Source organism: Nilaparvata lugens, chromosome 2, assembly GCF_014356525.2.
Source record: "Nilaparvata lugens isolate BPH chromosome 2, ASM1435652v1, whole genome shotgun sequence".
Classification (NCBI taxonomy): Eukaryota; Metazoa; Arthropoda; class Insecta; order Hemiptera; family Delphacidae; genus Nilaparvata; species Nilaparvata lugens.
The window spans coordinates 53,034,922-53,058,774 of record NC_052505.1 but is presented as its reverse complement, the minus strand read 5'-3'; the positions used below and the strand labels follow the sequence as shown (position 1 = coordinate 53,058,774).

General features: G+C 34.6%; 2 protein-coding genes across 3 annotated transcripts in view; one reads left to right on the top strand and one right to left on the bottom strand.

Moving 5' to 3' along the window:
- Positions 1 to 9,857, top strand: part of LOC111045943 — a 94,604-nt gene extending 84,747 nt beyond the window's left edge. The window contains exons 7-8 of the mRNA XM_039421497.1: positions 8,858 to 9,013; positions 9,692 to 9,857. Coding sequence (XP_039277431.1) covers positions 8,858 to 9,013; positions 9,692 to 9,745 — 210 coding nt within the window. The 3' untranslated portion in view covers positions 9,746 to 9,857. The remainder of the gene's footprint in view (positions 1 to 8,857; positions 9,014 to 9,691) is intronic.
- Positions 9,858 to 10,267: 410 nt separating this feature from the next.
- LOC120349930 lies at positions 10,268 to 16,519 on the bottom strand. 2 transcript variants are annotated; one of them, XM_039421495.1, is made up of 6 exons: positions 16,418 to 16,519; positions 14,491 to 15,299; positions 14,122 to 14,221; positions 12,647 to 12,748; positions 12,128 to 12,283; positions 10,268 to 10,408 (listed from the first exon to the last, which is right to left on the bottom strand). In XM_039421495.1, exons 2-6 carry the CDS (start codon positions 15,279 to 15,281, stop codon positions 10,349 to 10,351), a joined length of 1,209 nt encoding a protein of 402 aa, XP_039277429.1. In that variant the 5' UTR covers positions 15,282 to 15,299; positions 16,418 to 16,519; the 3' UTR covers positions 10,268 to 10,348. The 2 variants fall into 2 exon arrangements, with proteins under 2 accessions (XP_039277429.1, XP_039277430.1); XM_039421496.1 differs by lacking the exon at positions 12,647 to 12,748 and having other exon boundaries at positions 10,288 to 10,408.
- Between the last annotated feature and the right edge of the window lie 7,334 nt (positions 16,520 to 23,853).

Sequence of the window (23,853 nt, the reverse complement as noted above, 5' to 3'; positions counted from 1 at the left end):
GGGACCATTTCGGTGATTTCGAGGAAGTACGGCCAAATTGGTGGAATTGATACTTAATGAGTATTAAAGCTTCCCCCACAATTCAGTATTGAATATCAAGAACAGCGTTTCACAAATTGTACTGATGGTGTCTTTTCTATCATTGCAAAGACTTCAAAGGTCACTAGCTCGTGATAATTATTATAGCCTACAACATGCATGTCAGAAATATATTATATCGTAACATGTCTTAATTAGTAGGTACATTACATGACGATGTAACATACGACTTTCCTTGTTGGCTTTCCATTAATATTCCATTATTAGGTATTCCTTCCCATTGGATATGAATGCATTAATGATCATCAACATATAGATGACGTCATTCCATATTATCAATATCTCTATTAGTGATTGAGGTAATCAATCTACATTATTATGCTTTTAAACAACGAGAGCAACAGCAAAACAAAAAAGACATCAAATGTAGAGAAAAAGTAATAGTCATAATGCGTTAGAAAGTATAATGTTGAACAGACAGAGCGAATAACACTTTTTAATAGATAGGTAGATACGAAGATGCTCCAAAACAAAATTACCAGAGGAGACTTGGGAAAACTAAGCAGGACTCCGTATTGTAAGTGGGATAGTGGGAAACTATACAGACTGAGTCATATGTGTGGGAACCCTTCAATAAATTGGAGACTGTTGTGTATATATATAATACTGTAATTTTCAAGATAAGTTATTGGTCAAATACCTACTCTACCTTTTGACGTACAACTGAATTTCAACAACCTCATAAGGGGGTGACTTAGGGGTTGTAACTCGAATATTTTAAACGTAAACACCCATTGTGTGATACATCATTCCAAAGGCCTCTTTAAAATAAGAAAGATGGCATCGATAAAAATGTTCTATGATACTTTTATCCAAAATGGCGGCTGATTAAACTGTATCAATTATTTCTTAAACAACTCAAACTACATTCAGCCGCCATTTTGGATAAAGATATCATAGAACATTCTTATTGATGTCATGTTTCTTGTTTTAGAAAGGCCTTTGAAATTATGTATCACACAATGGGTATTTACATTCAAAATATTTGAGCTACATTTCCTTAAAAACTAAAACTTCAATCAGCCGCCATTTTGGATAAAAGTATCGTAGAACATTTTAATTGATGTTACCTTTCTTGTTTTCAAAAGGTCTTTAAAATGAAGTACCACACAATGAGTGTTTACATTTAAAATATTTGAGATACAACCCCTGAGTCACTCCCTTATGAGGGGTTGGAATTCAGTTGTACGTCAAAAAGGTAGAGAATTTGACCAATAACTTATCTTAAAAGTGACAGTATTATATCTACAACAGTCTCCAACTTATTAAAGGGTTCCCATACATATGACTCACTCTGTATAATCTCTATGTATATAAAAATGAATGTCTGTTTGTTTGTTTCCTATAGACTCAAAAACTACTTGACAGAACGGCATGAAACTTTGGGGATATGTTGTGTGAATATTGTGTATGTCTGTGAACATGATAACTCCATTCCTAATTAACCATTGACTTTAAATCTTAAACTTAAGGTCCTTATACCATGAGGATCCGACAATAAGAAATTCAATAAAATTGAATTCACAATGGCGGAAAAAATGGCGGATAATTGCTAAAAAACTATGATTTTCACGATTTTCTCGAAAACGGCTCTAACGATTTTCTTCAAATTTATGCCTTGAATAGCTATTCATAAGCCCTATAAACTGACATGAGTCTCATTTCTGGGAAAATTGCAGGAGCTCCGTAATATTCTTGAGCAAAATGGCGGATAATTACTAAAAAACCATGTCTTTCACTTTTTTCTCAAAAATGACTAGACTGATTTCTTTCAAATTCAAACTCTGTATAGTTATTCATCAGCTCTATGAACTGGCATGAGACTTTTTCCTGGGAAACTAATGGGGGGTCCACCCCATCCTTGAGAAATGGACTTTGTAGCCTCCTTCTCGTGCATGGGGTAGATAGAGCAGTTTATAAAAAGAACACATAATCGACATATTTTATGTGTAGAACAGCTGTTTTGACGACTTTTAAAAAATCATCGAATTTCACAATTTACACAAAAGAAAAAGTACTCTGTAAATAATAATTCTTTCTCTTCTCTTCTTCTCTTCTTCTTCTCTATATCTATAAAAGGCTAAGCGCCGACAGACTGAAATCACACCACAGTCCAAACTACTGAGCCTACAAACTTGGAATTTTGCACAATTGTTTATGATAGCCTCAAAACATCCAATAAGAAAGGATTTTCAGAAATTTGCCCCCCTGAGGGAGCTGGGGCCCCCCAAAAATTTTGTACTTTTTAACCGCTCATTGCACAGCAAAGTCATGAGGAACTTTTTTGTTCAGCTACGAAAAAAAATCAGATCTATGCAGCAAAAATCCGACCAGGAGCAGAGAGGGGTCCAGGAGAGGGAATTTTTTGAAATTTTTTTTTTCGTAAAATCACACTACAGCTCAAACTAATTGGCCGACAGACTTAAAACTCTGCACAAATATTCTTCAAACATGCTAGACGCACACTAAGAACGGATTTTGAGATATTTTGCCTCTAATGGTTTCAAAGGATGAAAAAGGATCCTATTTAGTAAGGTTATGAACATGATAAGGTGAATGCAATATGAACAACTGTCTTCCATCAGGTGAATAATTTCTACTTTCCTTGCCCTATTACCATAGGTAAGGAAACTATTGCTTTCCGAAAAAAATTAGGTACCCCAATTTCTAAATTTCTATACGTTTCAAGGACCCCTGAGTCTAAAAAAGTGGTTTTTGGGTATTGGTCTGTATGTGTGTGTGTATGAGTGTATGTGCGTCTGTGTACACGATATCTCATCTACCAATCAACGGAATAACTAGAAATTCGGAATTTGAGGTCCTTACACTATAAGGATCCGACACGAAAAGTTTCGATCAAATTCAATTGAAGATGTCGGCTAAAATGGCGAAAATGTTGTCAAAAACAGGGTTTTTCGCGATTTTCTCGAAAACGGCTCCAACGATTTTGATCAAATATATACCAAAAATAGTCATTGATAAGCTCTATCAACTGCCACAAGTCCCAAATCTAAAAAATTCAGGAGCTCTGCCCCATCCATGCGAAGTTTGATTTTAGATTCCCAATTATCATGCTTCAGATACAGTTTAAACAAAAAATTCCAAGTGGTAAAGATTGAGTATGACAATCTCTACAATTAATGTCCAGTAACATTTTCACACAATATTTAAAATAACCTCGAAATTCGAGAAAATGTTATTATTTCAATTGCAAACTGTTGGCAACTGTTAATTCTATTAAATCATTCACTATGAAGAGATAGCAGACTTCGTGTGTCTGCAACGCTATTGTCCTGTCACCAGCTGGCTGAGATCTTAGAAAAGTAGACATGAGATGCGCGGGAACACTAGCGTCAGTTGATCAATTTTCATAACGGCAAGGAAAGTTGTGTGAGTGCACCACACCAGATTTCTTCCCAACATTTTCCGGTTACTCAATGATAGGGGAGTGATAATTATTTGTATAGGTCTCCTAAGGAACCATTATCTACAGCTGGTACCAATCAACTACACTTCAACTCCAAACTACCGTTGTAATTCCAGTAGCCTACACAATTTATCATAGGGTGACGTGTTTATTACAGCTGGTAACTTCAGATGCTAAATCATATTATCTCAATATGATCTTGAATCATAATCATCTTTCCGTTCTTCGGTAGCCGCTGGGCCGACAATTTCGAAAACATAGGTCTGTAAAAAATGAATTGATAAATAATCATTATTAGCCACCCTATTAAAATTTCTGGTCAGAAACCATCCCCAATATTCACACAACATTTTCCTAAAGTTTCATGCCGTTATGTCAAATATTTTTCAAGTCATAGGGAACAAACACACAAACAGACATTCATTTTTATAAATATATATAGAAGATAGAAGATTTCATTCGGCTCAAACAAAAGCCTCTCTAAATGGAAGTTGAATGATAAGGTTGATATCTTTCAGTTCTGTTGATTTAACATTTTTTTTCAAATCACTTTCAAAAAGTTCATGTAATACCTAATATTGTGTTTGAGACACTTCTGGCGCTATCATAGTTTCACAACTATTCTGTTCCACACTCCTATCTCTTGCAGTCGTTAACCATATCTATAATAAAATAAAGAGTTGGCTTATACACGTACGGGATAGGAAAATTATGTTTGACGCATCATCACGTCTGAACTACTGGACTAATTAACTTGAAATTTTGTATATAGGCTGGACTCTCAATTAACCAGGGATGGTTATAGTCCTATTTTCAATTCTTCAAAATTTCATTACGTCAAGTTTTTAGATTATCAAGTTTGAAAATAGATCCTTGCGAAGCACGGGTTCCTGCTAGTAATTATATATACACATATACAGCAGTCTAACCGTAGTTTCAAAAATGTTGCCAATCATAATATTATGTTATTCCCCTAAATTATTATCGTTTAAGAATGAGGCTTGCAGTTCAATGAGCAAGGAAAGTTGTGTGAGTCATCAAGTGTTACCGATTAGCCCAGTCAACGAAGTGTTATAGAAGGAAAAGTTTGGAAGACAATTTTTGACCCCGCAGTTCTGTTTAGGGTAGTAAGGAGGTAAACTTATCAAAAGTCCCCACCCCTACCCCCTGTGCTAAGGGAGTAGGGGTGGTTCAAAGGTAAAAGTGAAAGAGATATAGAAAAATTTGTGAAATCGATATTGTAGGAAATTATGTGAGCTTTAATTTTTTATGGAATAGTCATGTTTAAAAAATGTATAATTTTCGAGTTAAATGCGAAAAACCAAAAAATGGTACCTTTGAACCACCCCCACCCTCTTAGCACAGTGGGTAGGGGTGGGGATTTTTAATGTGTTTACCTCCTTACTACCCTAAACAGAACTGTGGGGTCAAAAATTGTCTTCCAAACTTTTCCCTCTATACCCTTTTTACTTTCCTTGCCCTATTACCATAGGTAAGGGAAGTATTGCTTTCCAAGAAAAATTAAGGTACCCCAATTTCAAGTTTTCTATACGTTTCAAGGTCCCCTGAGTCCAAAAACATGATTTTTGGGTGTTGGTCTGTGTGTGTGTGTGTGTGTGTGTGTGTATATGTGTATGTCTGTGAACACGATAACTCCATTCCTAATCAACCGATTGACTTGAAATTTTAAACTGAAGATACCATGAGGATCCGACAATAAGAAATTCAATAAAATTGAATTCACAATGGCGAAAAAATGGCGAATAATTACTAAAAAATCATGTTTTTCAGGGTTTTCTCGAAAACGGCTCTAACGATTTTCTTCAAATTTATACCATGGATAGCTATTTATAAGTCCTATCAACTGACATGAGCCTCATTTCTGGGAAAATTGCAGGAGCTCCGTAATATTCTTGAGAAGAATGGCGGATAATTACTAAAAACCATGTTTTTCACGATTTTCTCAAAAATGACTTGACCGGTTTTTTCAAATTCATACCCTTTATAGTTATTTATCAGCTCTATCAACTGGCATGAGTCTCCCTTCTGGGAAACTAATGGGGGGTCCACCCCATCCTTGAGAAATGGACTTTGTAACCTCCTTCTCGTGCATGAGGTAGGTAGGTAGAGCCGTTCATAAAAAGAACACATAGTCGAGATATTTCATTTGTAGAAGCTGTTGACGACTGTTCCTATTAAATTTTCATCTTTCAATATTTTAGGTTGAATTTCTATTAGAAGTCAACACATGTTTTTAGAATGTTCTGTTTGACCTGCGAAAAAGTTGATACACATGCTATGAAAAATTATTGAATAATGAATGTGTTATTGATTTTAGAAACATTCAATGTGTGAAGAAAAATCGTATCAACGATGCAACATCAACAGAGAAAATTAATTTGTTCATGAAAGTATAGAATTCATTCTATATATTTATATCAAAATGGATGTATGTATGTGTGTCTGATATTGCATGAATTATACAATTCTGATGTGATACTGTAATAGTATTTGAAAGTTTATGATGTGATTTATATTAGCTGTTACTCAAGGTTGGTATATGGAAACAGCTATAGGCTATCTAATATTTGAATTGATTTTAATTTAATCAAAATAGGCTAGCGCGCTTTATTTTTTCCCCTTCCAAAAAAAGTCAATATCTTCAATGATCTATTATAAAAATGAATATCTATTTTTTTGATTCAACACTTTACTGATAGATATTACTACCAATTGATTGAGATGAATAGGTTTTCGGAATAATAAATGCTGCATTATTAAGCACATAGGAAGTCCGTATTGAGATGTAAATGAAAATATTGATTGTCAGATAAAATTCATGATTCACCAAATAAAGTGTGACTTGAGATACATTGCCTTTTTGGCGGTACGAAGTTCGCCGGGCAAGCTTGTAACAAATAGAAAAAATTATCAATTGGATAAGTAGAGACAGAGAGATATTGTATCTTGATTGTTAGCTCATGGAAGAGAGAGGGAATAAGGAAAAGCTGAATTAGCCTGCTAGAACAGGGATTGATAATGTGATACTCGTTAATAATCTGTGTTCATACATTATTTCAGTAAACAATAAGGGCTGTTTGTTCTCTTCGATTTGTTTACTACAGAGTTATTAAATGTGCATCGTGCTTTATTGCAACATCGAACATTATAATAATACATAGATTGCATTCATACAACCTATCCTGTTCTTTGGTTGAGATAAGGAAAAAGAAAATATGTGATGTATTGGAATGGTTATCACAGCCTCCTATTTATTTGAGGAGTCTACAAAAAATACCACGCAATACATATTGAATCATTACTGCTTGACTAGCTTTGACAATATAAGTCCAGTCAATATAGCGATGAAAAAGGAGATGTGCTTGCAATTATTTATTCTGTGGTTCTGATTTTCTAATATATTGTTTGGATGCATGAGAGAAGTCCAGAACCAATTTTTCATGGAAAATTTCCTTGTGCTAAATACAGGCTGGCCCAAAAACCTCGATTTTTCGGTTCATTTTCCGGTTTTCAGCAATTTCTGCCAAATCCAGTAATCAGACAGAAAAATTTGCTTCTGCCCTTTTTTTATATTACAACATTTTGAATAAAGTTGAATCATTCTGAACTCTTGATAGTGAGTTATGACTTTTCAAAAACGAGTAAAAATTTAAAGAAAAAATCAATTCTGATGAATTTTAGTTTTTATCAACAATATCTTCCGATTGTCAACATTTAGATGTATAATTCAAAATCCCTATAGGCTTATTTTTGTGCTCTACAATCTGAGACAAGGTAGAGCGCTGTATCTCATATAAGTTTCCAGGTAAACCTGACAACAATGCTCCTTGTATTGTGGAAAACACCTTATATTCAGCTTCAACCATCATCAACAACTACATTGTCCTCACATTGATAATTCACACATAGATTCATACATGGTTCTATGAGAATCACCCGTTAGATGCACTTCATTCCAGTACATCTTAGTGGGAGGCGCGCATAAGGATAAGGACACCTCAAGGATCAAAATTTCAAACACTTATAACTTTTGACACAATGCATGATTTTGGACCGCCTTGACGAGCCGAGAAAAATGAAGTGTAGTACGATGAGATCTGAGCTTTGTGTCAAAAGTTATATGTGTTTGAAATTTTGATCCTTGAGGTGTCAACAACTAAAAGTTTGGTCATTTTTAGTAAAATGAAAAACTTTCTCAAAAATTGATATTTCCGAGAAATTTTGGTTTTATTCAATCAAAAATATAATGAAGAATTTTTCCTCTAAATCTCATGGACTTATCTCCTACCGAATTTGAAATGTTCTGTCCCTAACATTTAAACTTTGGGCGCTCATATCTCAAAAAGTATTGATGGGAAAAAAATGTTTTCTGAGAAAACTTTAACATTTTGATAGCTTGATGATAAACAGTTCGAAAAACTTTAAAAAATATCACCAGAAGAAAGTTCATTCTTAGCCTTTGCACAGCCTTAATAGTCCCAACCCCAAGACAGCGCAAGACACCATGAACCCTGCCCCCTTTGTTTAAATGAAATTCAGCTCCCGTCATCCCCTTAACCTCTTTCTGTTTACAAGATAGTTTCGTCAGTGGTCATTTGTAACACTGCTGACCTCTTTCTTGTGCCCCCCACACGAGAATTTTCTAAAATTCTCTAAAAGTCCAAACCCCCCTCAGTCAGCACCACTGCAATAGTGATACTACTCCAATATGATACTATCTCACTAACTTAACGTTCGGAAATGATTTTTACTGTGAAGAATAATAATAAATAAATAAATAAATATTTATTTCCCAAAAAAAACTAAAACATCATCAATTACACGAAATAATAGAATGATAGAGTGAATGTGGGTTGAATTTAGAGGAAAAATTGAGAAGTGATACAAATACAATATTCAAAAATTCAAAATGAACAAATCATAATAGGAAAGTGAAAATAGGAAAATAGAATCCTCAGTTTATTTATGATCGTTTGACTGTTTTGGAAGATGCCGAGAGATAGTATTCAACATCTGCTGACAAATGGAACAAAGTATAAAAACTGAAAAGAGATTTGACCGATTGTTGATATCTAAGAATGAAGAATTGCTCTTGTGATATTCATCTATAAAATTGAAACTATCCTTGTTTTTACCCTTTAGAATTGAATCCAAAGGCTCATAGTGCATTCTACACTACATTCACTACATATTGCATTCCTTTTGATATCTTAAAACACTTTGAGACTATACTACACTAATCAATTCATTTCTCTTGATTTTTATCTTAGAGAATATTTTTTTTAAATTGAATTTCGTTATTGGTTGCAGGGAGACAGACTTAGACTAGCGCTATACGAGAGTTCTTGGATCAATAAACCTCTCTGGATGAAAAAGTCGCTACTTATCATGATGGCCAGAGCAGAACAACCCTTAGAGTTCAAACCGTATGGATTATACGTGCTGGACAAACAGTACATGGCAAATGTAATTATACGATCACAGATCAAATTAATATAATCTTGAAATAATTCATATTTAATTAATCTCTTAATCCTAATTGTTTGACAAAATTATTCTGAATTTTGTCTCGGAGGGGAGGGTAGACATTTTACTACTAACGAGTGGAAATGTTAAAAAAAACCACCTGTAGTAAAATACCGAGCAGTATTGTACTCAATTCTTATGGATACTTATTTTTGTCTAGAATCAAGCACAGACATAATATTCTGACTTGATCCTATGTCATTAAAACAGTGAAGAGAAGAATCGATGTTTCGCCTATGAGCGATAAAAACTTGCTAACTCATTCGCTGAATCATTTGTTCCATATTGATGATAATAGGAAATGATATTCCAGTAACCAACTGATAATAGAACAAAATTGCAGTTATTGATGTAAAGATTCAATTCATTCATTTACCACTCAAAAAGCTGACCTTCAGAACAACGTATCGATAAGAAGCTAATTGATGATGAGCCCAAGGAGACGACTGATTGATCAATAACTACTATATAATTCTATAAAACTTGAATCCATGTTCCTAATACAAGAAATATTCAAAGGTTGAAATTGGAAAATATATTCCCAATCTACAACATATTGTTCTAAGAGCTAAAGATCGAAATTAATCTCATTTTTCAAACTTAATGGTTTTTTTACAGCTCTTCAAAGCAACGTACACCTACGTCAACGTAGTCTACGAATTCTTGAATTGATCTTTGGATTTCAACATAACTATCAACTTGCTCATTTTGAGATACATTGCTAACGATCTTTTCTACTTTGATTAAATGTTGTAAATAAATGAATGAATGATATAAACACTGACAGGTTGTGTTTTTCATTCTCAGACCTGAATAATTTCCAATAAAATAAATCTCCGGCCACATAGCCTAGTTGACTAAGGCAGGCGTTGCACCCTTCAGTCTGCTAGTGCTACCTGGTCGAGAGTTCGAATCCCGTTAAATCCCAACGAATAGATATTCATCATCTGATAATTCACCCTCGCACTTCTCATTACCCACGAACAAGCAAGAAGCTTATGCATCATCCGCAATAAAAAATAATTACTATAAACCAACAACTCCAAGGTTTCTTTACTGTCATCTCCACTTGACTGGTGGACACATTATTATTTCCTGATTGAGCAGACATTTCCTATTTAGAGGGTTCAGCTCAATACTGTACTTGAAAAAAATTACTCAGGTATCCTTCATAATATTTTCAATTCTCTTCAATCAAATCTTAGTTCAACTTTCAACAAATTCTCATTCATTGTTTAAGCTGTTTCTCTTGATATTTATCCTCGAATGGTGATTCTATTTCCTACTCAGTAGTTCATTGACTACATTCACATACGTGTATGTGGCCTTCATCATCTGGAAATGAAATTATCAGATTAAATTGAAAGAAGAGTAAATGAATAAAAGAATGTTGCTGGACTTTCAAAGTCAGTACCTAGTTATAACATCAGGCCACACAACTAGAATAAGCACGTCATATACACTGTGGCCTGAGGTTATAAGTAGATACAATATTCTTCAACAATATTGACTGTGTAAGGGCAGCTGAATCCATCAGTCCAGTTACTTAAGGGATTTCGTGGGCACCTCCTGAAGATGGAAACAGACCCAAATATTCTGATTCTGGGGTACATCAGGATATCCGAATCATTTGATGCGCATTTGGGGGTCGCGACTCGGCCGCGTAATGGCCGATTCAAAATGGCGGATCCAGCATAAATTGAAACGGTAATAGAATGGTTACCATCCATAATAGAGACCTCTAGTAAACGCGAATCGAATCACAATGAACTATTCTACCAAGTTTGTCATCACACATTTCCACCTAAAACATGATTTTAACTACAAAAATGCACTTTTTCAAAAACATTCAATTTTTCACAAGAGTCTTCTCTGAATAACTACTTTATGGATGGTAACCATTCTATTACCGTTTTAATTTATGCTGGATCCGCCATTTTGAATCGGCCATTTCGCGGCCCAGTCGTCGCGACCCCCAAATGCGCATCAAGTGGTTCGGATATCCTGATGTACCCCAGAATCAGAATATTTGGGTCTATTTCCATCTTCACGAAGTGCCCACGAAACCCTGTTTTTGAGCCAAAAGAAGCTGGACTGCATAGAATTTTGAAAAACTCAAATAAAGAGAGGGAAAATGAGAGGAAACTCTCATTTTCAGTGGTGTTTGATCTTAGAACCAATAACTTCTCAAATCATTAATCCAATTTGACAAAATTGAGTTGGCTATCAATCATTTCTATGATAATTCAATTTCCACAAAACACTTTGATGGAAGTGCTCAAAAGGAATTGAATAATTCAAAAACATTGTAACTCATTATGCTCATCTGATGGAGTTCTAATTTGGATTGTGAATGGACTTCTCATAATCATGATCACATAAGTCTGTGACTTGATATCTTTATATATTTTTCCATCTGTAGATTTCATCACATTATTTATTCACTGTTCTTCAATCTGTGCTTGAATATGGGATGATGAAATCAATACCCGATCCATATGGGAATCGAACCCATGACCATCGTAATGACAATCTTGTCACTCCTTTAAGCCTTGTGCACTCCAATGCGATGACGATGACAGTGACTATCGTAACCATTATCCACGGGTTGACTTGAGAATTATTATTCTTCCATTTACTGACATCGCAATATTGTGCACATGGCATTATAACTCAAGATTGAAAATCAAGTCAGTCCATTTTGATGTCAGTTTACTCGAAGCAGGACCTCCTACATACTACCGGACTAATCTGCTGTTAGAGGGCGTCTCAGTTCGTCAAGATCTCAGTTTGTCTAGTTCCCATTTGATATATCAATGCCGGCCATCACCTAAGGTGGCCGTTTTTTTTTTTTTTGTAGGTGCAGGTCCGGTATATAGGACCTGGGAGTATATAGGTATCGAGCAGGGAGTCCTGCTCGAAGTCTCCAAACATAAAATGTAGTACAAGACATGAATGAAATAACTTTCATGTGTTGTCATGTATGAATTAATCAGAATTTATGCCATAGATTTGCTGAATTATCTATTTTAATACGAAATCAGATCAACTTACATTTGCCATGCAACTCTTGTTCAAGGCATACAAGCCGTAAGGTCGTAATTCCAATGGCTGATTGGCTTTCATTATCATGAGAACAAGACATCTCTTCATCCATTGTGGTTTATCTAGCCAAGAGCAACTGTACAAAGCCATTCTCAATTTTTCCCCCTGAAAAACATTTCTCATCAATAAATACGTTCTATTGATTTCAACAATAATCTTTCTTCAATTTGATGGGCATGAAATGGTTTTCATGCTGTACTGATGACATTCTATACTCACTGCTGACGACTTGATATCATAATGTCAGCATGTCCGAAGTGTAGAACAAAAAGACTTGATGAAGCTAAGAAGTTCTATGATGAAAATACATTTATGAAGGAATAAGTGAGCGAGAAGATTCACAATCATTTAAATTCCAGAATATGCAATGTTTGACATTCAAATTAGTTGAAAATTGCTGAGTATGCGAAAAATGTAGAACCAAGCACGTTATTGTGAGTTAGTATAGACTTGTTTTATCAAACTCACATTGTCTTGTATATCTTGCGCATAGATAGCCCACTGCATTTGGATGAACAAGATCACCATATAAGTGAATACATATTTCATTTTCTGAGCGAGCTCTTTAAGCTGTAACAGAACAAAATGTATCAGTGTAATTTTGAGTTATCATGAATAGTTCAAGTTATTTTTCAAAAAAACTAGAATAATTAGGAATCCTCATTTCCTCGATTTATCACAATTCTACTAAACATTTTTCAAATAATTTAGAAATCAAACTGAATTCTGAATCAAAATGAAAATCAAAATCCTGAATCAAATTCTGGATTTTTAAATCAAACTGATGGAGATGGCGAATAACAACACACAAATTCAGTTAAATAAAGAACGTTTGAAAAAGACCATCAAGGTATTCATTGAGAAGACCTCTTCTGTTCTCTCACTGTCAATCAATTCAGTAAAATTCATTATGCTTGTGATTGAAATGTTGTGAAGGAACCCATTGTAATAAAATTAAAATGGTAAATAATGTGAAAATGCCAAAACCATGGAAATGCTTGCAGACTGCAGTGGTACATTCAGAGCTTTAAAGCTATGGAAAAATAATTTAATAAATTGATAAAACAATAAATAAATAAATCTCCATGATGACAGGGAACTAAAAGATAACCTCAATCTAAAGAATGAAACCAAGTCTGTACACTTGCGCCGAAAAACATATATTTTTGTTTTGTGGCAAGCTGGTGACTATGAGAGTGAGCCGCGACAGACATCACAACGTGTTTCTATGACTCAAGATTGCTTTCTCAAGCGTGCATGCAATGTTATCGCAGCCTTACCGATCATTTGAATTCATCAATGTGTTTATCTCATCATTTCAAACTTTTGGTGAACGTATCCATCGAAACTGTTTTCATTTTTCATGCATGAGAAAGTAATCTTGTAAGGGGTCAGAATAATCAATGTCTCTAAACTATAGCTGGAATAAAACTTAACGTTTTTTGAGCTCTTGTTTGTAATATCGAGGATCTTAAGATGAAATACATCAAGGCAACCAATGTGTTCAAGGCAAGTTTTCCGGCTGGTATGTGCTTATAACAGCTTACTCACTAGTAGCATAGTTGGTTTTGGAGTGGAGAAGGGTATTTCATGGATTCAGAAAATGAATGAATATCCAAAAGTTGTGACACCAACAAGAAGGAACCGAGAAGGCTCATCCAAAAATCAACACTATCAAGAACACAGGTTCTCTAATCAGAATTGAATACTCCTCAATTGAATGATTATAGAACCAATCATTCTTTTCAGATACGACCTGATTGAAAAATAAACTAAAATAGTAAATTTTCCGGTAAGCATTGACGTCATCATCTCATCAATTGCCTAAGTACTTCCATTACCTACGTACCAACTAAAAGCTCATCCGCAAAAGAAAAAAAATTATGAAATGATGATATAATAAAACATTCTGAAGCAGCATTCAAAAACCAATTTCTACTAACCTTGATAACAAATATTATGTATAGACCGAGCTGTATACTGTACACGTTGATGAACAAGAAAATGTACAGTTTTGTGCAGTCATTGACCAATTTCAGCGATCTGAAAGTGAGAGAAGCGATATATTTTGTAATAATGTAACCATGAAATATGCTTAATCCTCCAAAAGGAGGATGAATCCATTGATATGATAGAACCATTGATTTATTTCGAATGGTTTGAAGTAGAATCAAAATCTTGATGGAGTCAAAGTAGTATCGAACTACGAAATATTAATAGGAATTTCAACATTCTGACTGATTTCAAGCTGATTGAACTGGTTCAAACTGGTTCTAGCTGATTGAACATGATATATTTTGTTTTACACTCACAGTAGAATATCCTGATGGTGTTCTACAGTCCTATTCAAATGATCTTTCAGTCTTCTCTCGTGATCGGCACTGACCACGGCAAGTGGCTCCTCATTTCCTGTTGATTCAGCTATAGCCCGTCTCTTCTCGAATCCATCCAATTCCTTGAGAGATTCAATCAGCAGGCTCACTTCACTGCTGATACATTTCAAACCAATTAGAAACACCTTATAGTTAACGCCCCACATGTACACTAAAAATCCGTACAGAACAAAAGCTGCTAATTGAGTTGATAGATACATTAGAGGTGTTTTGTAGCCTTCAGGAAGATACAGATGTATCACAAAAGCCATTTTCCCAGCTTCAGCTCCAGTTAGATACATTTTCAAGGTTTTTATCGTGATTTGTAGCAAGGGAAGGCAACCTCCCGAAATGAACAGAAACTTGAAAGCTCGTTGGGCCACAATGTTATGACGTGTGATGTAGTCATTTGTTTCATTAATGATTTTTCTTTTCTCGTCCGATGTTTCATAGTTTTTTGCGTTTGCCAAGTACTTCAAAATATATTTTTCCTCTACGTCTCTCAGGTGGAATTGTACAACATATCCTCCTATAGCTGAGAACAGTATCAGCATAATCTCTTTAAGTGTCAGTAGACGGTCGAAGAAATCAGACCATTCTTCGATTAGACAGAATATGAGGTTCAAGAATATTGGCAGTGTGAGTGAGAGGAGAATGAAAGCTTTGAGGCCTGTCACCCGTTTGTCACCGAATATTGATATTAAACTTTCGGCTGATGGTCGATCTTCCATCTATTCTTCCGCCTGAAACTGAGAATAGAAAGTTATATGATGAAATTCAAATTTATCGATTTTAGAATATTCACACTATACATTATCAAATAGTGGTTGATAGTGGTTTCATGAAAAGTGGCATCAAAAGGTTTCATGAAAAGAAATAACCAAAACATTTTGGCATGAATGACACTACTTAATATCGCAGATATTCATCTCGCAACTTGATACATTATTACCGGTACTATAACATACGGTTATTCAAGTGTAGGAGTGTATCAAGTTACTGTAATTATTATTTAATTCAGATCTAGACCCAGATAAGCTTCGAAGAGTGATTCAATATGAAATTATAGTTTATGAGTCAGTTGAAAATTGACTGACATTGATTTGAAGGCAAATCATTGTTGGTAGCAAATATGGAATTTAAACAGTACAATTAGAATAGTGAGAATATTATTCTGTGATATTGCACAAAGCAAAAATAGAGTAATGAATACGTAATAGACTATTTGACAATAATTGGATTCATTCTTTCTAGGACTTTTACCTGAACCTTATAATATGCTCCATGATTTCGAGGTGTTAAACTATGAGAAAGAACAACATTTACTCGAATTATTCTATGGAATTTCGTATATTTTTCAATTGTCTTTATTTGTAGACAAAAGTTTATGTAAATTTTATTCAACGATCAGTGCTCATTCCAGCACTAAATAACCTCAGACAACGTTGAGAATCATTCTTTTTCCCTCCAAAACAGCATTGATCACGTTCTATAAGAAACTTCATAGATCATGCTTTAAAGTCACGATTACTTGATAACATTTCAATTGGGCGTCTGAAGTTCTTTAATATTGAGAGCTAATAACAATATGGAAAATCCATGTTTGCAGTGAAAAACGATAAATTAAAGTATCAATATTGCTCTGAATGGGAGAGCCAGTACTAACAACAAAAGAATGTAACTACTCAACAATCCAAAAGAAGGTTTTAGCCGCTATTTGGTCTAACTGATCCAAGTACTAAAATATATCTTTGAACAATTATTGTTCAAAGAGGTTCATAAAGAATTATAATCGTTTTGCAAAATCACATTAGTTTATTCGTTGGTGAAATATATTCTGGTGCTCTTCTTACTTGAATGGTCTTACCTGATTTGCTGAAGATGGACAATGTTACAAAGCCTCAAGTGTTGTGCTTTGAATGAGATGTGGATCAGAAATGAGCTGACGGTCTCTCCTGTCCAATTAGCGACAATCTCGTCAACAAAATAACAACAAATGAAGGTAAAACAAAACTTCTCCTCAATCCGCCTATTTTTTGCTAAATACCAGTTATTACACATACCTTTCCTAAATTACTATAATCCTACCTAGAATCTGCAATGATTTGGATGATTTTGTGAAGATAATTGTTCTAGTTTTCTGGTTGTACCTAATAGCTGCAATTTGCCTTATTGTGAACCGGATTTAATTGGAGCTTTAATTTTGGGGATACTTTTCCACCAAATCTGGAAGTGATTTGGATGATTCCATGATATTTCCAGTATTATTAGTGAGGAGTTAATTCTGGGTTTCAGATTTCTGGTTAGTGATTCAGTCGGGCAAAGTTAAAGTGACTTATTTCGTAGTTTATTCTGCTGTCTGTCTGTTGTGTGTCCTGTAAACATTTAAACTTTTTGAGAGAATCTGCAGACCATGAGTTTGACGTGAACATGTGAAGAACTTTCAAATCACTGCTTGAATGGAAATCAAAAAGTTTTCAATGTACATATTTGGAATAGTCTGTTGAACCTGTGAATATCTGTGATCCATAGAACAAATTTGCTGTCAAAAATCATGTATGATTCAAAGAATCATTTATAAAAACAATCTGAATATTCTGGGTTGCTCATTAACAATAATGAAGACAATAATATGAGGTGATGTCATTGGTTAATTTTTGTTCTCTCCAAAAAGTGGACATTACAAAGTCCTATTATGTTTTGTTCAACGATTCTTACATGGAAATGATGTAAACTGTTTAAGAAACCTACTCATATATAATATAATTCAATCAACACTTATGCAACTGAATATATTCTAGATATAGTGTTTGGTATAATAATATTATATAGTGTTATCTATAGTACAGGGACCGGCATATTAATCTGACGATTTTGTAGTAATATTGTTGTGTTCACACCACTGTCATTGAAAAGGCGGGAATATTGTTAATCGACAGGTCTATTCATGCCATTTCGGTAGCCAGTATATCGTGGTCAAGTGAACATCGAGCGTTTTTGATTGGCACATTCTCATTTGTCGGGATTTGTGAATAAACAAAATTACCGTTAATGGGCAGCCAATAAATAATCCACAGAACTAGAGGAAGTCATTCAAAGAGAAATTGAAGTAACTCGACAAGTGATGATTGAGTGAGAAATGGCAAATTTTAGAATTAGCTCAAGTGAGTGAGTGAGAAATAACGGAAAACATTTGGATGAAAACATCTTCAAATAGAAAAACATTGTGAGTGATCTATATAACTCTCTGTGAATTGCAAAATTTGATCTTCAATTTGATATATTACATGTTTTAATTGTACGGAACATACTTTGATTCATCCCTCAAAAATCGTCAGGTTTTTAAGCCGGATCCGGTATATTGATCATTCAATTGTATTGAGTCCAACAATAGAAGTTTCAAGGAATATTTTGTGAACATCGATGATGATGATTTTGACGTTTTTTTAACAGAAGATGAACCTTTTGCTTCGAAAAACTTGCTGTTTGTATTGTCTGTGAACTTCTTTCCTGAAAACTCTTTATTTAATATTTTCTCCTACAGGGCTTTTTTCTATTTAGTTTCCAATATAAATCATGGGCCAAGGGGATAAACTAGTTTTTTTCTTCGCACTGAGGGGGAAACAGAAATTTAGTATCCACATTATGATTTGAAAGTGGCTTTCCGATCCCTATTCATAGTGCATGTATTGGACTCACAAAAATTGGGCAACGCTTCATTTTTAAGTGAATACAACACGTTAAGAATGGGAGAGGAAAGAATATCGGGAGCAAATACATACAGAATAAAGATTTGACGAGAATGATATCAACATTAAAAACAGCACGAAGAAGAATAGAAACCAAGAGAAGGAGTAGTAGAAGGAGTTTGAGGAAAAGGTGATGAGGAGGAGGAGGTGGAGGAGGACAAGAAGAGGAGAAAGAAAAAAGGAGTAAGGAGAGAGAGGAGAAGGAAAAGGATGAGGATCAGGAAGAGGAGGAGGAGAAGAGGAGGAGGAATAAAAAGAAGAAATAGTAGAAGAAAAAAAAAAGAAGAAGAAGAAGAAGAAGAAGAAGAAGAAGAAGAAGAAGAAGAAGGAGGAGGAGGAGGAGGAGGAGGAGGAGGAGGAGGAGGAGGAGGAGAAGGATGAGAATAATAATAAGAAGAAGACGAATGAGAGCAAGAAAGAGATTGAATATAGAAATCATGGAAAAGCAAGGAGAATAGTGAAAACGTGATGTAGCACTGGTTTGCTACTTCTTTTATTGCATAGGGGAGACAAATAAATATGAATGAGAAAATCAGAAAGAAGTACGACAAATAAATATAAGGGTGGGAGAGGGCTTGTAGGAGGGGATGGGGGGAAGGGAATAAGAATGTAAGAAGCCGCAGCGACCACGACGATCTTTTCTTGTTGCTGTTCAGACTCCCCGAGGACCAAAGTATGCAGGTTAGAGGGGGAAGGAGACGAGGAGAAGAAGGGGAGATTTACAATCCAGATGTTGGGGACCCCGTGGGACAACACACGATCCTGCCCGAAAGAAACGATCCTTGAATCTGCTAATCCATCGCCATTTATATCTATCCTGCCGCTTCTCCTTCCTTTTCTCCATCATCTCCTTCTCCCTTGGCCGCAACAGTCGTCATTCAATCCGTCCGATGCCATTCACTCTGCTCAACATCTCACTGTCTGTGCTCCTACTCTCTCACTCTCTACTCCACTTTCTTACCTTTGTCCTTCCAATTCATCAATGTTCAATTTTATCCTCTCCATATTACGTATAATTCTTGATATTTCATTTTCATGTCGTTTTTCCTTATTCTCATTCTTTATCTGGCTTCTTTATTATCTTCTTCCTCTTCTTCACCTTCTTCTTTTTTTCTTCTTCTTCTTCTTCTTCTCCTTCTTCTTCTCCTCTTCTTCTTCTTCTTCAACTTGTTATTTTCACTTGTTCTTTCAGTTTCTCTTCTTCTAATTATTCTTCGTCTTCAACATTCACTTTTCATCTTCTTTCATTACCCTCTTCATTGCACACTACTTGATCACTTCCTGATTGTTCAAAATTGTGTTCTCATTGTCCATAATTCCTACTACGTTCCCCTTTTCTGTTCTCCATTCTGCTTTCTCTCAACATTCTCATGTTCCTTTCTCCAACTTCTTTTGTTTTCTTCTCATCTTTCTGCCTCCTCTTCTCTCACCTCATTTCCGTCTTTTCTAAATTTTCTTGTCTCCTTGTTCTTCCCTTTTCTGCACCTTTCAAATTCTAAACATGAGTATCTTTCTGTCATTTTTTCTTCTCCAAGCTCCACTCAATCTCATCATACGTCTTTTCTCTCAATTATCCGTTTTCTCTCTTTTTTTTCCTATTCTTATTTTCCTTACTCTTATTCTCTTTCTCTTCTTTTTTTCGCCGCATAAACCGCTCATCCTTTTCGTCTTTGCACCCGATTTCATACATCCTCACAGCAGAGCTTACCTGAACAATCTGTAACTTTGCACCTTACTACCAAACAAATGAATTCCTTTCACCTGTCCACCTTCTCCTTACCTACACAGCTCATTCTACGCCTCTTTTCCAACTATTTTCTCTTTGCAGTTGTGTTTTTCGCCCTTTTCTTTCTTCTATACTCTGTTTCTCATCCTCTGAGCCGAGTAATCCCTCTGAATGGTGTTCACTCCGGCCCAACATCCAATAGAGTGTAATGTTCGACACTTCTTGATAGTGACTTTCAATACTTTTTCTACTTTCTTTCTTACCCTATTTTCTTTCCTTTCACTTCTCTCCGTTTTCCCCTCATCTATCAATGATACATCCTTAATCACTTATTAGAGATGGAATGAACTTCTGTGAAAATTAACTGATTGGAACACAAAATTTCGGTCGGTTTGGACTCAAACTTGTCATTATGTTCACAGCTACTTTCAATTATTTGACTCTTGTATCGTATCTGAAGTCCTCTTCAATGGCTGCAATGGAGTTTCTATTCTATTCTATTCTATTCTATTCTATTCTATTCTATTCTATTCTATTCTATTCTATTCTATTCTATTCTATTCTATTCTATTCTATTCTATTCTATTCTATTCTATTCTATTCTATTCTATTCTATTCTATTCTATTCTATTCTATTCTATTCTATTTATTCTATTCTATTCTATTCTATTCTATTCTATCTATTCTATTCTATTCTATTCTATTCTATTCTATTCTATTCTATTCTATTCTATTCTATTCTATTTATCTATTCTATTCTATCTATTCTATTCTATTCTATTCTATTCTATTCTATTTATTCTATTCTATTCTATCTATTCTATTCTATTCTATTCTATTCTATTCTATTCTATTCTATTCTATTCTATTCTATTCTATTCTATTCTATTCTATTCTATTCTATTCTATTCTATTCTATTCTATTCTATTCTATTCTATTCTATTCTATTCTATCTATTCTATTCTATTCTATTCTATTCTATTCTATTCTATTCTATTCTATTCTATTCTATCTATTCTATTCTATTCTATTATATTCTATTCTATTCTATTCTATTATATTCTATTCTATTCTATTCTATTATATTCTATTCTATTCTATTCTATTCTATTCTATTCTATCTATCTATTCTATTCTATTATATTCTATTCTATTCTATTCTATTCTATTCTATTCTATTCTATTCTATTCTATTCTTTCTATTCTATTCTATTCTATCTATTCTATTCTATTCTATTCTATTCTATTCTATTCTATTCTATTCTATTCTATTCTATTCTATTCTATTCTATTCTATTCTATTCTATTCTATTCTATTCTATTCTATCTATTCTATTCTATTCTATTCTATTCTATTCTATTCTATTCTATTCTATTCTATTCTATTCTATCTATTCTATTCTATTCTATTCTATTCTATTCTATTCTATTCTATTCTATTCTATTCTATTCTAAAGCTGCGGTTTTTGTCGTTTTTGGATATGAAAATGAGTGAGCGAGTGCGTCTGTGGAAAATCAGAATATCTCATCCCCGAAATTCACAAGCTGACATATAGCCAAACTGTAAAATGTAAACTGTAAACACGAGCTAAACAATGAAGAAACCTTGAGAGTTTGAAAAATGAAATTAATTATGATTAATCAAATTCAAAATAAAAACATATTTTCGAGATGTTTCTGGATTTCTGAAGTGAATTTCTGAATTTCTATACGTTTCAAGGTCCCCTGCGTCCGAAAAAGTGGTTTTTACTTTCCTTGCCCTATTACCATAGGTAAGGAAAGTATCGCTTTCCGAAAAAAATTAAGGTACCCCAATTTCTAAATTTCTATACGTTTCAAGCTCCTCTGAGTCCAAAAAACTGGTTTTTGGGTATTGGTCTGTATGTGTGTGTGTGTGTGTGTGTGTGTATGAGTGTATGTGCGTCTGTGTACACGATATCTCATCTCCCAATTAACGGAATGACTTGAAATTTGGAACTTAAGGTCCTTTCACTATGAGGATCCGACACGAACAATTTCGATCAAATGCAATTCAAGATGGCGGCTAAAATGGCGAATATGTTGTCAAAAACCGGGTTTTTCGTGATTTTCTCGGAAACGGCTCCAACGATTTTGATCAAATTCATACCTAAAATAGTCATCGATAAGCTCTATCAATTGCCACAAGTCCCATATCTGTAATAATTTCAGGAGCTCCGCCCCAGCAATGCAGATAGATTCCCAATTATCAGGCTTCAGATACAATTGAAACAAAAAAAATCAAGTGGAGTAGATTAAGCTAGAAAATCTCTACAATTAATGTTCAGTAACATTTTCACCTAAAATTGAAAATAAGCTTAAAATTCGAGAAAATGTGATTATTCAATTGCAAATTATTGTTGATTCTATTAAAGCATTCACTATGAAGAGATAGCAGACCTCATGTGTGCCTCCAGCGTTATTGCCCTGTCACCAGCTGGCTCAAATCTTTGAATAGTAGACTTGCGATGCGCGGGAACACTAGCGTCAGGTGATCAATTTTCATAACGGCAAGGAAAGTTGTGTGAGTGCGCCACACCAGATTTTTGGCTATTGGTCTGTATGTGTGTGTGTGTGTGTCTGTGTGTGTGTGTGTGTGTGTGTGTGTGTGTGTGTGTGTGTGTGTGTGTGTGTGTGTGTGTGTGTGTGTGTGTGTGTGTGTGTGTGTGTGTGTGTGTGTGTGTGTGTGTGTGTGTATGAGTGTTGTGCGTCTGTGTACCTGTGTATACCTGGAATAGTCATTAATAATCTCTATCAACTGCAACAAGTCCTATATCTGCAAAAATTTCAGGAGCTTTGCTCCACCTATGCAAAGTTTGATTTTAGATCCTCATTCAACAGCCTTCATATACAAATAGAACAAAAAAATTCTAGTGGAAAAGATTGAGCAAGAAAATCTCTGCAATTAATGTCCAGTAACATACCCACCTAGAATTGAAAATAAGCTTGAAATCCGAGAAAATGTGATTATTGAATTGCAAACTGTTGGCAACTGTTGGTTCTATTAAATCATTCACTACGAACGATAGCAGACCTCGTGTGTTTCCAGCGTTATTGACCTATCACCAACTGTCTCATATATTTGAATAGTAGACTTGAGATGCGCGAGTACACTAGCGTCAGGTGATCAATTTTCATAACGGCAAGGAAAGTAGTGTGAGTGCACCACACCAGATTTTTGGATAGTAGAATAATTAGAAGTAATTCTCAAGTGAATACTTCATCATATGGTTGTGAATGTTGGGCTAAGTTTATCCTCTAAAAATTCCAAAATACTAACCAGATGCTATTAGTGAAGAATAGTAAATGGTAAATTAACAGAAATTGTAGTAAACAGAGTATATCATCCTATAAACTATAAATATATTATAATTTTCTCTTTTGTTATAAAATTTGTATGCTTTTGGTCCCCCGATATTATAGATAATACGACGATATTAATGACTAATTATTATCAATTAATAATGACTTATATTTCCAATAACTTTCAATATCTTGCTCAAAATCCATCACTCACTTTTCCTAGCAGCTTAGAACGTATGCTCCCGATACAGAATTAATTAACCTGACCTAACTATAGTTAGTGAACTTATTACCCAGTTCTTGAAAGCTGCCGAGATTGTAATAGGATAGCGATGGGAAAGCAATTACCTATCTAATCAATAGGCCTTGGTAGTTTCGGAAAGTTGTGGAAGCTGGGTCTAGGCCTACCGACTTTGTCAAGTTAGAAAGCTTTTCGATGGCTTAGCTTAATTGTAGGCCTCGACGAATACATCACTGCATCAAAAAGGATCAACTGAATAATTCAG